General features: G+C 42.2%; 1 protein-coding gene across 2 annotated transcripts in view; it reads right to left on the bottom strand.

The window, feature by feature from the left end:
• Positions 1-12846, bottom strand: part of dhx30 (DEAH (Asp-Glu-Ala-His) box helicase 30) — a 79356-nt gene extending 66510 nt beyond the window's left edge. For both annotated transcript variants that reach the window (XR_013887732.1, XM_080194465.1), the window contains exons 1-5: positions 12594-12846; positions 5367-5494; positions 3257-3367; positions 2422-2711; positions 659-779 (exon numbers count right to left, since the gene is read on the bottom strand). Coding sequence is in view for 1 of the 2 variants with exons in the window: in XM_080194465.1 (XP_080050591.1) it covers positions 659-779; positions 2422-2711; positions 3257-3367; positions 5367-5494; positions 12594-12840 (897 nt within the window). In the remaining variant the exon portion in view is untranslated. The remainder of the gene's footprint in view (positions 1-658; positions 780-2421; positions 2712-3256; positions 3368-5366; positions 5495-12593) is intronic.
• Positions 12847-15522: the final 2676 nt, after the last annotated feature.

Raw genomic sequence — 15522 nt, 5'->3', positions numbered from 1 at the left:
TGGAAACCCATGCAGACACGGGGAGAATGTGCAAATTCCACACAGACAGTGACTGAAGTTAGGAATCGAACCCAGGTCCCTGGTGCTGAGAGGAAGCAGTGATAACCACTATGCCACCCACTCTGTACTCTGCAGTACAGAATGCACCACATAAGGAGTCCAACAGCCTGTTTAATATAAAAATCCTCTCCTAGTCCAGAAGCACCAACACCAATCACAGTTTTCCAGTTACCGATCTCAGCTGTGTGGCAATAACATGTATTCAATACAAAAAACAACTCCAGGTGATTTACAGAGGAATTTTTTTTTAGAGCTACTGAGAGCTAAGGCCGTAGAGGCATTTGAACATAAAGACAAGGAGTGCATTGGCAGCTAATATGGACTTTGCCCATCCATTTGATCCCCATCCACAGACCATGTAGAAACTATTCTACATTGGACTTGACATAACAAGTTAATCTCTTGGTATGCAAGAATAATTAAACAAAACTCCAGAGCATTGATTTATCCTCACATTTCAAGCACCCAATTCTGACTTGCTACCATCCACAACCAACATTCTCCTCCTTCCATCTTTTCACAGCCCCAAATCAGGCCATTTCAGACCCACCAAGAGACAGCAAGCAAATTATCTCCATGTCACTTCCCTTTTACTCACCGTGACTGTAGAGGAGGTAGTCGCGATCTGTATAACTTTTGACAGGAGATTCTTTGGCTCAGGGAACTGGCTGAGGGCCCTCATCGCACTGGTATCGTCAGTCATGATATCCCGCCCTGTTCTGCCCAAAATACAGTAAGAAATCAGTGTTAACACCGGCCCTCATAAAAAGCAAGCACAGAAAAGGAAGCACACTGCCACAGGTTGGTTATACAGTACCACAAAGAGATTGTGCATGGAATGCGTTCAAAAGTAAATCTTGTTCTGAAGTGACAGTGTAGGATGATGATGAAACTGTTACTTTGTGACTTCATGGTAGCAGCTCTGATATCACAGCAGCTTATGACATAACCGAGTGAGCTTGAAAGGGAGCAAAATGTCAGGAGCAGAACCCAGAACCCAGAACCCAAGATTACTGGTCTGCACAAGAACCAGATAGTACTTTAACCTATTCAGGCTAGTCTTCCATCAAGGCCTCTAACTCCAATGCATCAAGGTTCAATGCTCCAAGTGTTTCTTTTTACTTCCTACCATGCACCTCCAAAGTGAATTGGAGCCAAGGATATCAATGCTAAAATGCAAAATTTGACAAACTGGAAAATAATTGTCACATTTATTATGAACAGACAGAGGTTCACTTTAACAATTTCTCTCCCACCCCTCCTCAACGACTCAATTCAAAAGATGCAAGCCTTTATTCTTCAGAGGCCTATAGACATGTACATGGAGCCTAGGGAACCACATATTTTAGTTCCCAGTTCCCATTAATTTCCATCTATCACAAAGTGTTGACAAAGACAGAAAGAAATTTGATATAGTTTTTGGGGACTAAAGGAGCAAGGGATATAAGGGAATGTGGGGTCAAGATAATGAATTTGATGACCAGCCATGATCAAAATGAATAGTGGAGCAGGCTCGAAGGGCCGAATGGCTTTCTGCTGCTTCTATTTTCTTTGTTTCTATTTGGTCTTCCCACTTAGGACAAAAGTCCATTGCAAGCCTTCAGGCTAACAAAATTTAAACATGACAAATGGAAATAAGAAATGCAAGTGAAAATACACCAGAGTTGCCAGGCCTTTAGGCCCTCGATTTTCAGGGCCTGCGGGCTGCCCCATGCTCCATTTCTCTTGGCTCAGTGTTAGCACTCTCACTTGCGTCAGAACAGTAGACTCAGGGTCCACTACAAAGACAGGAGAACTTTTAGCCTGACTGAGCGGATACTCAGTGAGACCTTGGTGTCCTTGTGCATCTGTCGCTGAAAGTAAGCACACAGGAACAACAAACAATAAAGAGGGCGAATGATATGCTGGCATTCATAGCAAAAGGATCTGAGTATAGGAATAGGGATGTTTTACTGTAATTATACAGGGGATACACTTGCAGTCTTTATCTGAGGAAGGATGTCCTTGCTATAGACAGAGTACAGCAAAGGTTTACCAGGTTGATTCCTGAGATGGCAGGTCTGTCATATGGGGATAGATTAAGTCAGATGGAATTATGTTCACTGGAGTTTAGAAGAATGGGAGGGGGTCTCAGAAATTGTCAAATCAATTGATCAAAATGTATGGCAAGCAAGTTCGAAGGGCTGAATGGCCTCCTCCTGCTTCTATTTTCTATATTTCTATGTAGTTGCAGATTGAGATTAGGAGCTTGGAATCAAATCAGACAATCACAAGTATCAATCTTAAAGCATCAATGACAATTTTGTTAGAGGCTTTGCCAACACTCCAATACAAGCAAGGTGAAACCATTATTGGGCTTACCTTGACCTGTGTTTGTATTGAGATGCTTTGTCTGTGACAGACAGGAACTCTGTACAGTCCATTATCCCATCCTCTACTTCTTCGTCCATCTCATTTTCCTCCAGTAAACTCTCTTCATTTGGTTGAGATGCTTCATTCTCAAAACTCTCCGTTTTGAAGGCTATCGTATGAGCTTTGTCGCCCATCACCAAGTGTTCCTCTCCAGTAGATGAAGCTGAAAACTTTGCGGCCAAATTCTGGTATTCTTGTGCTTGGAATAGCTGGTTGTTTGGTCCCAGAAGACCCCATTGCTGCCAGGCACAACCAAAAGGGTACAGTCTTACAACAAACATGATCAAAAAACCGACAGATCAATCAATGGTGCACTGCTTACAACACAGAGTAAGGGGATTTTAGAGTTTATTCTGTATCTGTTCTGAAAACAGGGTAGACTCAAAGCACTATATCTGGTCAGGAGCTTTGTCTTCAGTGTTAAATAGCACTGCCCCTTCCTTTGTCTGTAAATATTTATATAGACACAGGTGACCCTCACATGCATTAATCATACATGAGCAAGGATGGCAAGAATATTTGATCATGAATGGCAACCAATTTTTACAGTTGACTTCTAATACACCCAAAAAACTCCAGTTATGTTGCCCAATAATCAGAGACCACACTGCATCAGATTTCTTTGAAAATGAAAGGATAGCAAGAAGTTTGATCACAAGTTCTAGCATTATTTTCCACTGCAGCTTATAAGGAAGCCCCTCAACCAAGTCAAGAAGAACAAATGGAATTGCTGTGCCACTCAGCCCCAACTGTGACATTCCACAGCAACCACATGTAATCATACCTTGAATATCCTGCAGGCAGCTGCTGCAGCGTGCTTCTCTGCAACAACTTTCTTACTGCCGAAACCTTCCACTTTCAGTTTTCTTGGCCAACTGATATAGAGAACAGTTTTCTTTGTAAAAGAAAGAAGATTGCTGCAAATTACTAACAAACACAGGATCCAGACAAATAATATACAAATAACACAATACACTGATGGCAATGCTGTAAAATAAGACATTATTGAAATCTATTAAGCCTAAAACAAGGTGAAAAGGTTAGAACTGTGGAGAGCAGGCTGCGGTTCATTTGAAAAGGCAAGGTCTAGCCCATGAGAAAAACAACAATCCCTGGTCTTAGTGGCCCACAGTCAAACCTGGCTGCACTAGGATCAGTCTTGGGGTCATGGCTGTTCACTTTTTACAGTAAAGATCAGGAATCTTAAGTATAATTTCAAAATTTGTAGGCAACACCAAATCAGAGATGTAGTTAATGAAAGAAGGAGAGGGCAGCAAAATAAAGGAAGGCAATAATAAATCTACAGACAGGATATGCAATAGGCAAATTAACTTCAATACAGACAAATCTGAAGTGCACATTTTGAAACGTAGAATAAACAGGCCAAATACTCAAGATCAACTTATAGTTACATAGCAACACTAAGGTAATAAAACACCCTAAGATACTTCACAGGAGCACTATATAGCAAAATTGGACATCGAGAAGCATATGGCAATATTTGGGCAAATGGTCAAAAATTTGGTCAAAGAGGTAATTTTAAGGAGCATCTTAGAAAAGGAAAAGAGGTCAAGCATTGAAGCGATTTAAGGGATTATTAGTTCTCCTAATTTAGGCTGATAGTAACATCGTAAAGGGCAGAGTGGGGAAAGAGTTTCTGAAATGTATCCAAATCTATTTTCTATATCAATATGCTTCTATCCAATGAAAGAATAAGGTTCATCGAGTGGATCAAATATCAATGGGGAAACATTTAGGAAATATTACACATTATTTAGGGAAGTAACTTATGGTATAGTTTAGCTACGGAAAAAGTGTTTCAATTTGCAAGGAAAGCCAGATAGTTACTACTAAGGAGGGACAAAAGTAGAAATGTATCAAATAACAATACACATGTCACTCAATCACCGGTTTGAATCTCACCAACTGAGTGTGATGAACCACTTCTCAAGGGGTGGTGGTGGAAATAGGTTCACTATTAGTTTTCAAAAAGGAATTGGATGTACATTTGGAGGAAAATTTTGCAGGGCTACAGAGGAGTAGGGAGTGGGATTAATTTGAGAGTTCTGTTAAAGAATCAGCTTATACACAGTGAATTGAATGGCCTTCTGAGATACTAAAGGATTCTATGTAGATAACCTGGCAAAAGAATCTCTTCGTCATTTTCTTTTTTTAAAATTATTCATTCTCAGGATGTGGTATCACTGTCAAGGCCATTTATTGGCTATTCCTAGAAATACAATTGAGGAGTTAATTAGGTCACTTCAGAATATAAATTAACCCATCAAGTCACATTTGAGCCAAATTAGGTAAGGTGGCAGGCTTCCTTTGTTAAATAACATTAATTTTTATTTTTTCATGGGATGTGAACATCATTGCTGGTCCAGCATTTGTTGCCCATCCCTAATTGCCCTTTAAACTGAGTGTCTTGCTCAGCCATTTCAGAAGGCAGTTAAGAGTCACATTGCTGTGGGTCTGGAGTCACGTGCAGGCCAGACTGGGTAAGGATAGCAGATTTCCTTCCCTAAAATACATTAGTGAACTTGATGGGTTATGACAATCGATGATAGCTGCATGGTTATCAATGATGAACCAGTTGCATTTTTACGACATTCTGACATCTCTTTGGTCAGCTTTTTATTTTCAGATTTTGTTTTGACTAAATTCAAATTCTAAACCTGTGGGATTTGCACTTATGTCCTATGGATTATTATGCAGATCACTGGACTATTAATCCAATGACTTTAGTGCAGGCTCTAGGGTTGCACAGCTGGGGGTGTGGAATCAGAAAGTCTGCCCTTTTATCCTTTCTACAGCAGAGATACAAAAGCCAAACTGACCAGAGGTAATTTTCCAAAATTAGATTGAAAAATAAACACAAGATAACCCCTCACTTTAATGCTTCCATCAAACGATTTGTAGACAATGTGATCCTTTACATCTGAAACTTTTAGAGCTCGTTGCATAATCTGAGCAAGTAGGCCCTTCGGCTGTGGAAACTCCTGAAGCAGAGCCTGTAAATCTAAACAATAGTTCTAGTTAGATCCAGTATGCCAGACATTATCAGTGCCCTAAAACCGGGGCAATTTTTTTTTCCTTCTCCATTAGGCACCAGCATCTGTGGTACAGATTACCAGGCACACCATCATCCCCCAAATGGCTATCATGCAAGATGTGGATGAGTGTTTACTAAGCAATTCCACTATTCCTAGCACAGGAAGGATTTCATAGACTAGCCTGATTCTACATCCATCCAACATCTAAAGATGTACTTGCTCCGTCACTGGAAATTGATAGCAATGGAAACCCTGGCCGAATCCCTCACTGTCTTATCATACTACCCCCAAACCAAGGGCCAATTCCTGCCCCTCTGCACCAATCATCAAGCTCACTCCGAAGATTCTTGATGTTGACTGCTCTGAGCAAAGTTGCAGAAGTTATAGTTTAATGACTTGGTTGCTATTTATTAATGCTTATCAAATTAATGAGTTAATCCATAATTAGGGATTGTGAATGCACTGTTACTGTTTACTCAATTACTTCCAAAAAATTAATTCTCAGGACATGGGCATCATTAGGCCAGAATTTGTTTCCCCAGGAATGCGATGGTGGGCTGCCTCGTTGACCGAACTGAGTTGCTTGTTTGATCATTTCTGAGGGCAGAGAAGAACCAACCAAATTAGTGCAAGGCTGGAGTCACACGTAGATCAGACCGCATAAGGATAACAAGTTTTCTTCTCTTGTCAAAAAATTGGGAAACCAGTTGATATTTTTAGGCAATCTGACAGCTTCGTGGTCCCCTGTACAGATACTACTACGTCCTTTAGACAGACACTTGAATCAAATTTAACAGTACTATTTTAATTGGGTGTTGAATAGTTACCAAATCAACAACTTATATTTACACAGATCCTTCAATGAAATTATGCATCCCAAGGTGCTTCACAGGAGTGTTATGAAGCAAAAGTAAATACTGAGATACAGATGGCAATCTTAGTTCAGATAACCATAGGCTTGGTCAAAGAGATAGGTTTTAAGGCATGGTATCTTAAAAGATGAACAAAGGGTAGAAAAAAGGAAAGGTTTAGGGCGGAATTTCAGAGCTTAGCTCTTAGGCAATTGAAGGTTTTGCCAGAAATGCTGGAGTAATTAAATCTGGGAATGCTCAAGAAGCCAGAGTTAAATGAACCCAGTTACCTTGGAGGGTTGAGAAGTTGGAGGAAATTACCGACATAGGGTAATCAGGCGGTCCGAATGGTAGTGCTGATAAATGGTCAGAAGCTCATTTCAGGGCAGAATATGACAGTTGCTAACAGTCTCATTAACCTCAAACAACTCCTGGGGAGAAGGATGAAGTTGGCGATGAGGGATCAGAGTTTCGAGCAGGGACTGAAGACGACGGTTTTAGCTTTCAACTATTTAGCTTGATTAAATTTCTGGTAATCAAGTATTGGATATTAGATAAGCAATCTGATTGCAACAAGGCAGAATCTGAGAGAAATGGTGATGTAGAGCTGGATGCTGCCAGCATACAACTGAAAAGAAAAATTGTTTTTGCGTGATGTCACCGACGGGCAGCATGTAGATAAGAATGTATCTGGGACAGTTTCCTCAAACAGTATGTAATGGAACCTACGAGGGAGCAAGCTATCCTAGATCTGGTCTTGTATAATGAGACAGGAATAACTAATGATCTCACAGACAGGGATCCTCTCAAAAGGAGCAATCACAGTATGGTGAATACAAAATACAGATAAAGGGTGAGAAGATAAAATCCAATACAGTGTATTTTGCTTGAACGAAGGAGACTACAATGGAATGAGAGAAGAGCTGGCTAAGGTAGACTGCGAGCAAAAACTTTAAGGTGGGACAATTGAGGAACAGTGGAGGACTTTTAAAGCGATCTTTCACGATGCTCAGCAAAAGTACATGCCAGTGAAAAGGAAGGACTGTAAAAGGGATAATCAGCCATGGATATCTAAGGGAATAAAGGAGGGTATCAAATTGAAAGAGAATGCATACAAAATGGCAAAGATTAGTGGGAAGCTAGTGGATTGGAGATCTCTAATGGTTAAGAAAGCTCCGACAAAAGCTATAAAGATCAGATAGACTATGAGAGTAAACTAGCTCAGAATATAAAAAAAGCAAAAGTTTCTATAAATATATAAAATGAAAAAGAATGGCTACGGTAATCATTGGTCCTTTAGAGGATGAGAATGGGGATTTAATAATATGAAATGAGAAAATGCCGAGGCATTGAAAAGATATTCTGTGTCGGTCTTCACAGTGGAAAGCGCAAATAACATGCCAAAAATTGATGACAAGGAGGCTATGGCAGGTGAGGACCTAGAAATGATCACTATCACTAAAGTAGTAGTGTTGGGCAAGCTAATGGGGCTAAAGGCAGACAAGTCTCCTGGCCCTGATGGAATGCAACCCAGGATACTAAAAGAGATGGCAGGGGAAATAGCAAATGCGCTCATGGTAACTTACCAAAATTTGCTGGACTCTGGGCAGTTCCAGCATATTGGAAAGCAGCAAATGTGATGCCATTGTTTAAAAAAGGAGGTAAACAAAAGATGGCTAACTATAGGCCGGTTAGCTTAACTTCTGTAGTAGGGAAAATGCTTGAATCTATTATCAAGTAAGAAATAGTGAGACATCCAGATAGAAATTATCCCATTAGGCATACGCAGCATGGGTTCATTAAAGGCTGATCATATTTAATTCATTTATTGGAATTCTTTAAGGACATTATAAGCACAGAGGGACTGATGGATATGGTATATCTGGATTTCCAGAAGGCAATCAATAAGGTGCCACACAAAAGGCTGCTGCATGAGATAAAGGTGCATGGCGTTAGGATTGGTTAACTAACAGAAAGCAAAGCATGGGGATAAATGGGTACTTTTCTGGTTGGCGATCAGTGACTAGTGGTGTGCCTCAGGGATCAGTGTTGGAACAATTGTTTATAATTTACATGGATGATTTGGAGTTCGAGACCAAGTGTAGTGTGTCACAGTTCGCAGATGACATTAAGATGAGTGGTAGGGCAAAGTATGCAGAGGACACAAAGTTTGCAGCGGGATATGGATAGTTTAAGTGCTTGGGCAAGAGTCTGGCAAACGGAATACAATGTTGGTAAATGTGAGGTCATCCATTTTGGTAAGAATAACAACAAACGGGACTGTTATTTAAATTGTAAAAAATTGTAGTATGCTGCTGTCCAGAGGGAGCTGGGTATCCTTGTGTGTGAATCACAAAAAGTTGGTTTGCAGGTGCAGCAGGTAATCAAGAAAGCAAATGGAATTTTGTCCTCCATTGCTAGAGGGATGGAATTTAAAAACAGGAATGTTATATTGCAGCTGTTTGAGGCCATACCTGGAATACTGTGTACAATTTTTGTCTCCTTACTTGAGGAAGGATGTACTAGCACTGGGGGGGCTGCAGAGGAGATTCACTACGTTGATTCCGGAGTTGAGAGGGTTGGAATATGAGAACAGACTGAGTAAACTGGGACTATACTCACTGGAGTTTAGAAGAACGAAGAAGGATCTGATAGAAACATATAAAATTCTGAAGGGAATAGATAAGGTAGAAGCAGGTAAGTTGTTTCCACTGGCAGGTTAAACCAGAACAAGGGGGCATAGCCTCAGATTTAAGACTAAGTTGAGGAGAAACTTCTTCACCAAAGGATTGTGAATCTATGGAATTCCCTGCCCAGTGAAGCAATTGAGGCTGCCTTATTGAATTTTTTTAAGGAAGGATAGATAAATTTTTGAACAGCAAAAGAATTAAGTGTTCTGGTGAGTGGGTGGGTAAGTGGATCTCAGTCCACGAAAAGATCAACCATGATCTTACTGAAAGGCAGAGCAGGCGTGAGGGATCAGATGGCTTACACTTACTCCTAGTTCTTATTTTATGTTCATAAGAAATAGCAGGAAAGCCAAGGGTAGATCCTTGGGAAACACCAGAGGTATATGTGCAGGAGAGGGAACAGAGTGATAGAGGATGATTCTTTTGCTAAGATTAGTTAAGAATGAAACCAGGGGAGTGCAATCTCACCCTGCTGGATGATAGTTGTGAGATGTTGGATGAGTTTGGTGCAGTCAATTGTGTTAAAGGCTGTCGTTAAGTCAAGAAGGCCGAGAAGGGATAGTTTACCTTTATCATTGACACACAAAATGTCATTTGTTTAGGGTACCTTGCCAAGGCAGAAATCTGTTTGAAGGGCTTTAATCAGGAAAGGTGGATATTTGGAAGTGACATCACGTTTGAGGCCTTAAGAGGAATGGGAGGTCAGAGATGTAGCAGTGGTTTACGTGGATAGTAGGATCAAGATTGTTTTTTTGAGGAAATTACAGCAGATTTAAAGGAGAGAAGGACAACACCAGATGAGACAGAAACATTAACATTGGTTAACATCAGACCAAGAAGGAAAGTTGGGTGGTCCACAATCTAATGTAAATACTGTGGAGAGAGCAGGAAGAGAGTCTCATGGACAAGATGAGTTCAAAGAGAGGAAACAGGAGAGGAAGGACAGAAGATACAAGTTCAGGGCTAGGGCATGCTAGAGGAAATTTGGTTCCATACGATAGTGAAAGGGATGGAAGCAGCAGAGGTAGCACATTGGATAGTCTTGTGCTTAATAACAAAATAGTACATGACCTCTTAGTGTTGGCCATGAGGATGGAAATGACAGAGGAATTTAGTTCTACCTGTGGTTGAGAAAAGCCAGCATTATCTTTCCATTTTGAGATGATCGCGGAAAGTGCGCAAGTTTGGCTGGTGAGAACATTACCCAATAGTGCTTTATGTGGATCAGCAAAGATCCAACAATGAATGGCTTAACACATTAAGTCTGTGTTCCGTGGATTACAGGAGTGGAGATGATGGCTATAACATGGAAACAGCTAGGATAAGAGAAAGTAGTGATTTTATTGGGAACAGTGAGAGTATGAATGTGTAAATCCGTAGCTGCAGCAATATTGTGGTAAATGAAGAGCAAAAGGCTAGCCGGTTGGGATGTTGAAAGTGCAATTGCAAGCAAATTGGGGGAATAGTTTAATTCAAGAGTTGATGCAGAAGGAGATTGCTTTTGTGCAATATTCAGCTCAAAACTCACTAGTTAAGCTCCAGGTGGAGCCTAACTGGTGTTTTCTAAAGGTTTTACATAACTTCCTTGCTTTTGTTTTCCATATCTGAAATTATAAAAACAAGGGTCCTGTATTTTATAAACTCAACTTGTCTTACACGCTGATTGAACTGTCAATTTATATTGCCTCTCCTCATTCTTCCTAGCAAATGCAACCTCTTATTCAGTACACCATTAAGTATTTACTCAAGTTCTGTTCGATATTTCGGAACATAGAACTTAGAAGTAGACCATTTGGGCCTTTCGAGCCTGCTCCACTCATTAAGATCATGGCTGGTCTGGTTAGAGTCATAGAATCCTACAGTGCAAAAGGCAGCCATTTGGCCCATCGTGTCCGCACCAACCACAATCCCTCCAGTCCCTATCCCCATAACTCACTGCATTTACCCCAGCTAGTCCACCTGACACCAAGCAGCAATTTAGCACGGCCGATCCGCATAAGCCACAGGTCTTTGGACTGTGAGAGGAGACCGGAGTGCCCAGAGGAAACCCACGCAGACACGAGGAGAACATGTAAACTCCACACAGTGACCCAAGCAGGGAATCGAACCCGGATTCCTGGCACTGTGAGGCAGCAGTGCTAACCACTGCACCGCTCCTTGGGATCTGGTCTCAATTCCACCTACCTGTCTGCCCCCTTCTCTCAAAACCCTCAACTCCTTTGTCTAACAAACAAAAACTACTGAATTCAACATTAAATAAATTTTAACACCCAGCATCCAGTGCCTTCTGGGGAAGTGAATTTCACATTCTAATGTGCGAGTCAAATTCTCACTTGCTTTAAAGGGAGAGACCTCTTATTCTTAAGCTATGTCTGAGCTTTCCCCACAAGATGAAACACCTAACCGGTATCCACCCAATCAAGACCCGTCAAGATCCAAAATGTTTCAATAAGATCTCATTCTTCTCAATTCCAATGGGTATCAGCCCCACCTGCTTCATCAGATAAGCCTTCATTCCAGAAATGAGTCAAATGAAACTTCTCTGGAGTGCTTCTAATCCAATATCACAGAATTGTTTTGGTGAAGAAAAAAAGCCATTTGCTCCATTGTGTCTGCACCATTTCTTCAAACAAGCATCATGACTTAGTGTCATCTCCTGAGACCCCTGCAGATTGTTTCTGTTCAAGTAATCATTTAACGTCCTTGTGGCACAGTGGTCAGCACTATTGCCTCAACACCAGAGACCCAGGTTCAATTCAGAACTTGGGTGACTGTCTGTGTGGAGTTTGTACATTCTCCCCATGCCTGTGTGGGTTTCCTCCTACAGTCCAAAGATATGCAGGTTAGGTGCATTGGCCACGCTAAATTGCCTCTTAGTGTCCCAAGATTTGGACAGCATGGTGGCACAGTGGTTAGTACTGCTGCCTCACAGCGCCAGGAACTTGGGTTCAAATCCGGCCTCGGTCACTGTGTGTGGAGTTTATACATTCTCCCCATGTCTGCGTGGGTTTCCTCTGGTTTCCGCCCACACTCTGAAGATGTGCGGGTTAGGTTGATTAGCCATGCTAAATTGACCCAAGTGGCAAGGGATTAGTAGGGTAAATATGAGGGGTTATGGGATTAGGATCTGGGTGGGATTGTGGTCAGTGCAGACTCGATGTGCTAAATGGCCTCTTTCTGCACTGTAGGGATTCTATGATTTGTAAATTAAATGGTTAAGCGGGGGAGATGGGAGAACACTTGGGCAAAATTCTCTGTAAAGTCAGTACAGACTGGGTGGACCAAATGACCTCCTCCTACACTGCAGGGATTCTACGAATGCCCTAATTGAACGTTCCTCCACCACATTATTTCCAGGCAGTGCATTCCAGACCCCAGCCACTCATTATGAAAAAATATATTTAAATAAATAATTTAGTGGGTATCATGCCCTCATGTTTGATAATTGACGATTTAATATTGTAGTATTACAAATGATTTTTGTGGCCGCTGCAGGTTGAGGTTTGGCCCCGGTTAGCTCCCACCTTGCTGTCTGCCTGTCTCTACCGCCAGCGGCAGCTCCGGCTCTTGCTGCTCTCCCCCTGGCTCAGGCTGCTGCTGCCGGCTCGCTGTGTGTCTAAATCGGCTCATTGCTGCAGTCTGGCCACAGTCGCACTCCGAGTGCCAGACAAAGAGTGTGGCCGGAGGCCATGGCCCGATGCTGGGGTGTCTGAGCGGGCAAAGCCTCCTCACTAAGAACCGCACCGGTCCCACAGACACCACCGCCGCCATCTTGGCAACAAGACGCAGACCAGCGCTCCGCTCCAGGGCTTCGCGGAGAGACAACCAGCAGCAGACAAGATGGCCCAAAAACGACCAACTCCGACAATAAACCCAGCGCAGACCCCAGCGGCAGAATGAGGTACTAACCTTTTTAAATTTGCTTTATTATTGTCACATAGGTGTTATCATACAGTGAAAAGTATTATTTCTTGTACGCTATACAGACAAAGTATACCGTTTAGTGAGAAGGAAAGGAGAGAGTGCAGAATGTAGTGGCACAGTCGTCGCTGGGGGTGTAGAGCAAGATCAGGTAGGTCCGTTCAGAAGTTTGATGGCAGCAGAGAAGAAGCTATTCTTGAGTCAGTCAAGATAATGAGGATCACTTGCAGGCACAGAGTTGGAACCTCCCTCTGGGCAAGTGGAGACTGGTTCATAGAGTCCTACAATGCAGAAGACGACCATTCGGCCCACTGAGACTGCACCAAACACAATCCCACCCAGGCCTTAGTCCCATAACGCCATGCATTTACCCAAGCTAGTCCCCCTTACGCGAAGGGGCAATTTAGCAAGGCCAATCCACCTAACCCGCACATTTTTGAACTGTGGGAGGAAGCCAGCGCACCCAGAGGAAACGCATGCAGACATGGGGAGAATGTGCAAACTCCTCACAGACAGTGACCTGAGCCAGGAATCCAACCCTGGTCCCTGGGGCTGTGAGGCAGCAATGCTAACCACTGTACCACCATGTCACCCCAAATTCAAAATAGAGAATGTAGGCATTGATCCCACTGTCTCTTATATGCAAAGCAATGCTCTACCATTTGAGCTAATTCACCTAACTTAAGACAAACTCTTAACAATCTCAACAGATCAGAGATAGAGTCGATGGTACTGGCACTGTGAGGCAGCAATACTAATGACTATACCACCATATTACCTGTAGGATTTTATAAACCGGTCTCCATTTGTCCTGTCTCCCCCTTCTGGATTGCCTTCCAGAGGGAACAGGCGGTGGATTTTATTTTTTGTTATTCGTTCATGGAACGTAGGCATTTTTGGCTGGGTTTAAGTAAAGTTTATTTATTACCATTACAAGTAGGTTTCTTTACATTAACACTGCAATGAAATTACTGTGAAAATCCCTAAGTCATCACACTGCAGTGCCTGTCTGAGCACACAGACAGAATTTAGCATGGCCAATGAACCTAACCAGCATGTCTTTCCGACTGTGGGAGAAAATCAGAGCACCCGGAGGAAATCCATACAGATACAGCGAGAAAGTGCAGATTCCGCATGGACAGTGACCCAAGCTGGGAATCAAACCCAGGTCCCTGGTGCTGTGAGGCAGCAGGGCTAACCACTGTGCCTCTGTATTGCCCACCCCGAGTGCATTTAAGAGTCAACCACATTGCTGTAGATCTGGAGTCACATGTAGGCCAAACCATGTAAGGACAGCAGATTTCCTTCCCTAAAGAACATTAGTGAATGAACCATGTGGTTTTATGGTCATCATTAGACTTTGAATGCCATATTTTCTACTGAATTCAAATTTCATCATCTGCTATTGGGATTTGAATCTGGATCCCCAGAACATTACCCTGGGTCTCTGATTACTAGTCCAGTGACAATACCACTACGACAATGCCTCTTCTAAAAACTTCCTACGCACTCCCCTGTTGCATAGTGCCACATAACCTGTTTGCTAGCAATAAAAATTGTTACTACAATCTAAAGAGTGTTAAGAGTCTCTGAACCATTCCATCACTGCAAAGGTGACTCAATAATTTAGAGCAAGGAAAACAATTTAGCCCATCTTAATTCATCCAGAAAGACGATTTATTGCTTATACAGTTCCAGGCTTTTCACTCACATGGCTCTTTCCAGATCACTGGGACAGATTTAAATTATCTTTCAGGGTGAAATTGGAGATATCAATCTTCAGCTGAGTCTGTGGCAGATTTTGACAGGAGCTAGTAAGGTACTCAGCACACTGAACTCTGGTGGATAACCAGCACAATTTTACATTATCACTCTGTTGTGAATGAGACCCGGTTCCCTTGTAAGTGTGGACATTTTCTATTGCTTGTTGGACAATTTAGTTTTGTTTTGAGCATCGAAGCTTGATATTTTCATCTAAATACTGCTGGTATCATGATCCAGTTTATATTCCAAACTACCGGTGGCAGTGTATGAATGCTTGCATGCTTCTCAAAGGAAATCTTGAGGATTGGCTTGACACCAGACAGCTCTCAACATTTAGTTGAAAGATTTGGTGAGAATGTCCTCTTGCCATAAAACCAGACAGCTACTCAGTATTGAAAATGCCAGTTCTGAGGTGAATACAGAGAAATGGCACAGATTAGCCATGATCGTATTGTATGGTGGGGCAGGTTTGAAAGCCTAGTGGCCTTCCTCGATTTCTTGTGTTATGTTCTTGTGGCTGGTCTAGCCTCCCACACCTCCACTGCATTAGAACATAGAACATTACAGCGCGGAACAGGCCCTTCGGCCCACAATGTTGCGCCGACCAGTCTTATTTTAAAAAAAAAACATTGACCCACTAATCTAAACCAATCCCTTTTCGTCCATAAACCTATCCATCAGGCCCAGCCTGATCACATAGGCCACACAGGATTGTCCCTCAAAGGGGCCATGCTTCCACATCACATCCAATTTCCTTTTGAAAGCCAT

Source organism: Carcharhinus amblyrhynchos, chromosome 8 (assembly GCF_965287045.1).
Source record: "Carcharhinus amblyrhynchos chromosome 8, sCarAmb.v2.hapA, whole genome shotgun sequence".
Classification (NCBI taxonomy): Eukaryota; Metazoa; Chordata; class Chondrichthyes; order Carcharhiniformes; family Carcharhinidae; genus Carcharhinus; species Carcharhinus amblyrhynchos.
The sequence above is the reverse complement of the archived record's forward strand: the minus strand, read 5'-3'. Positions and strand labels throughout refer to the sequence as shown.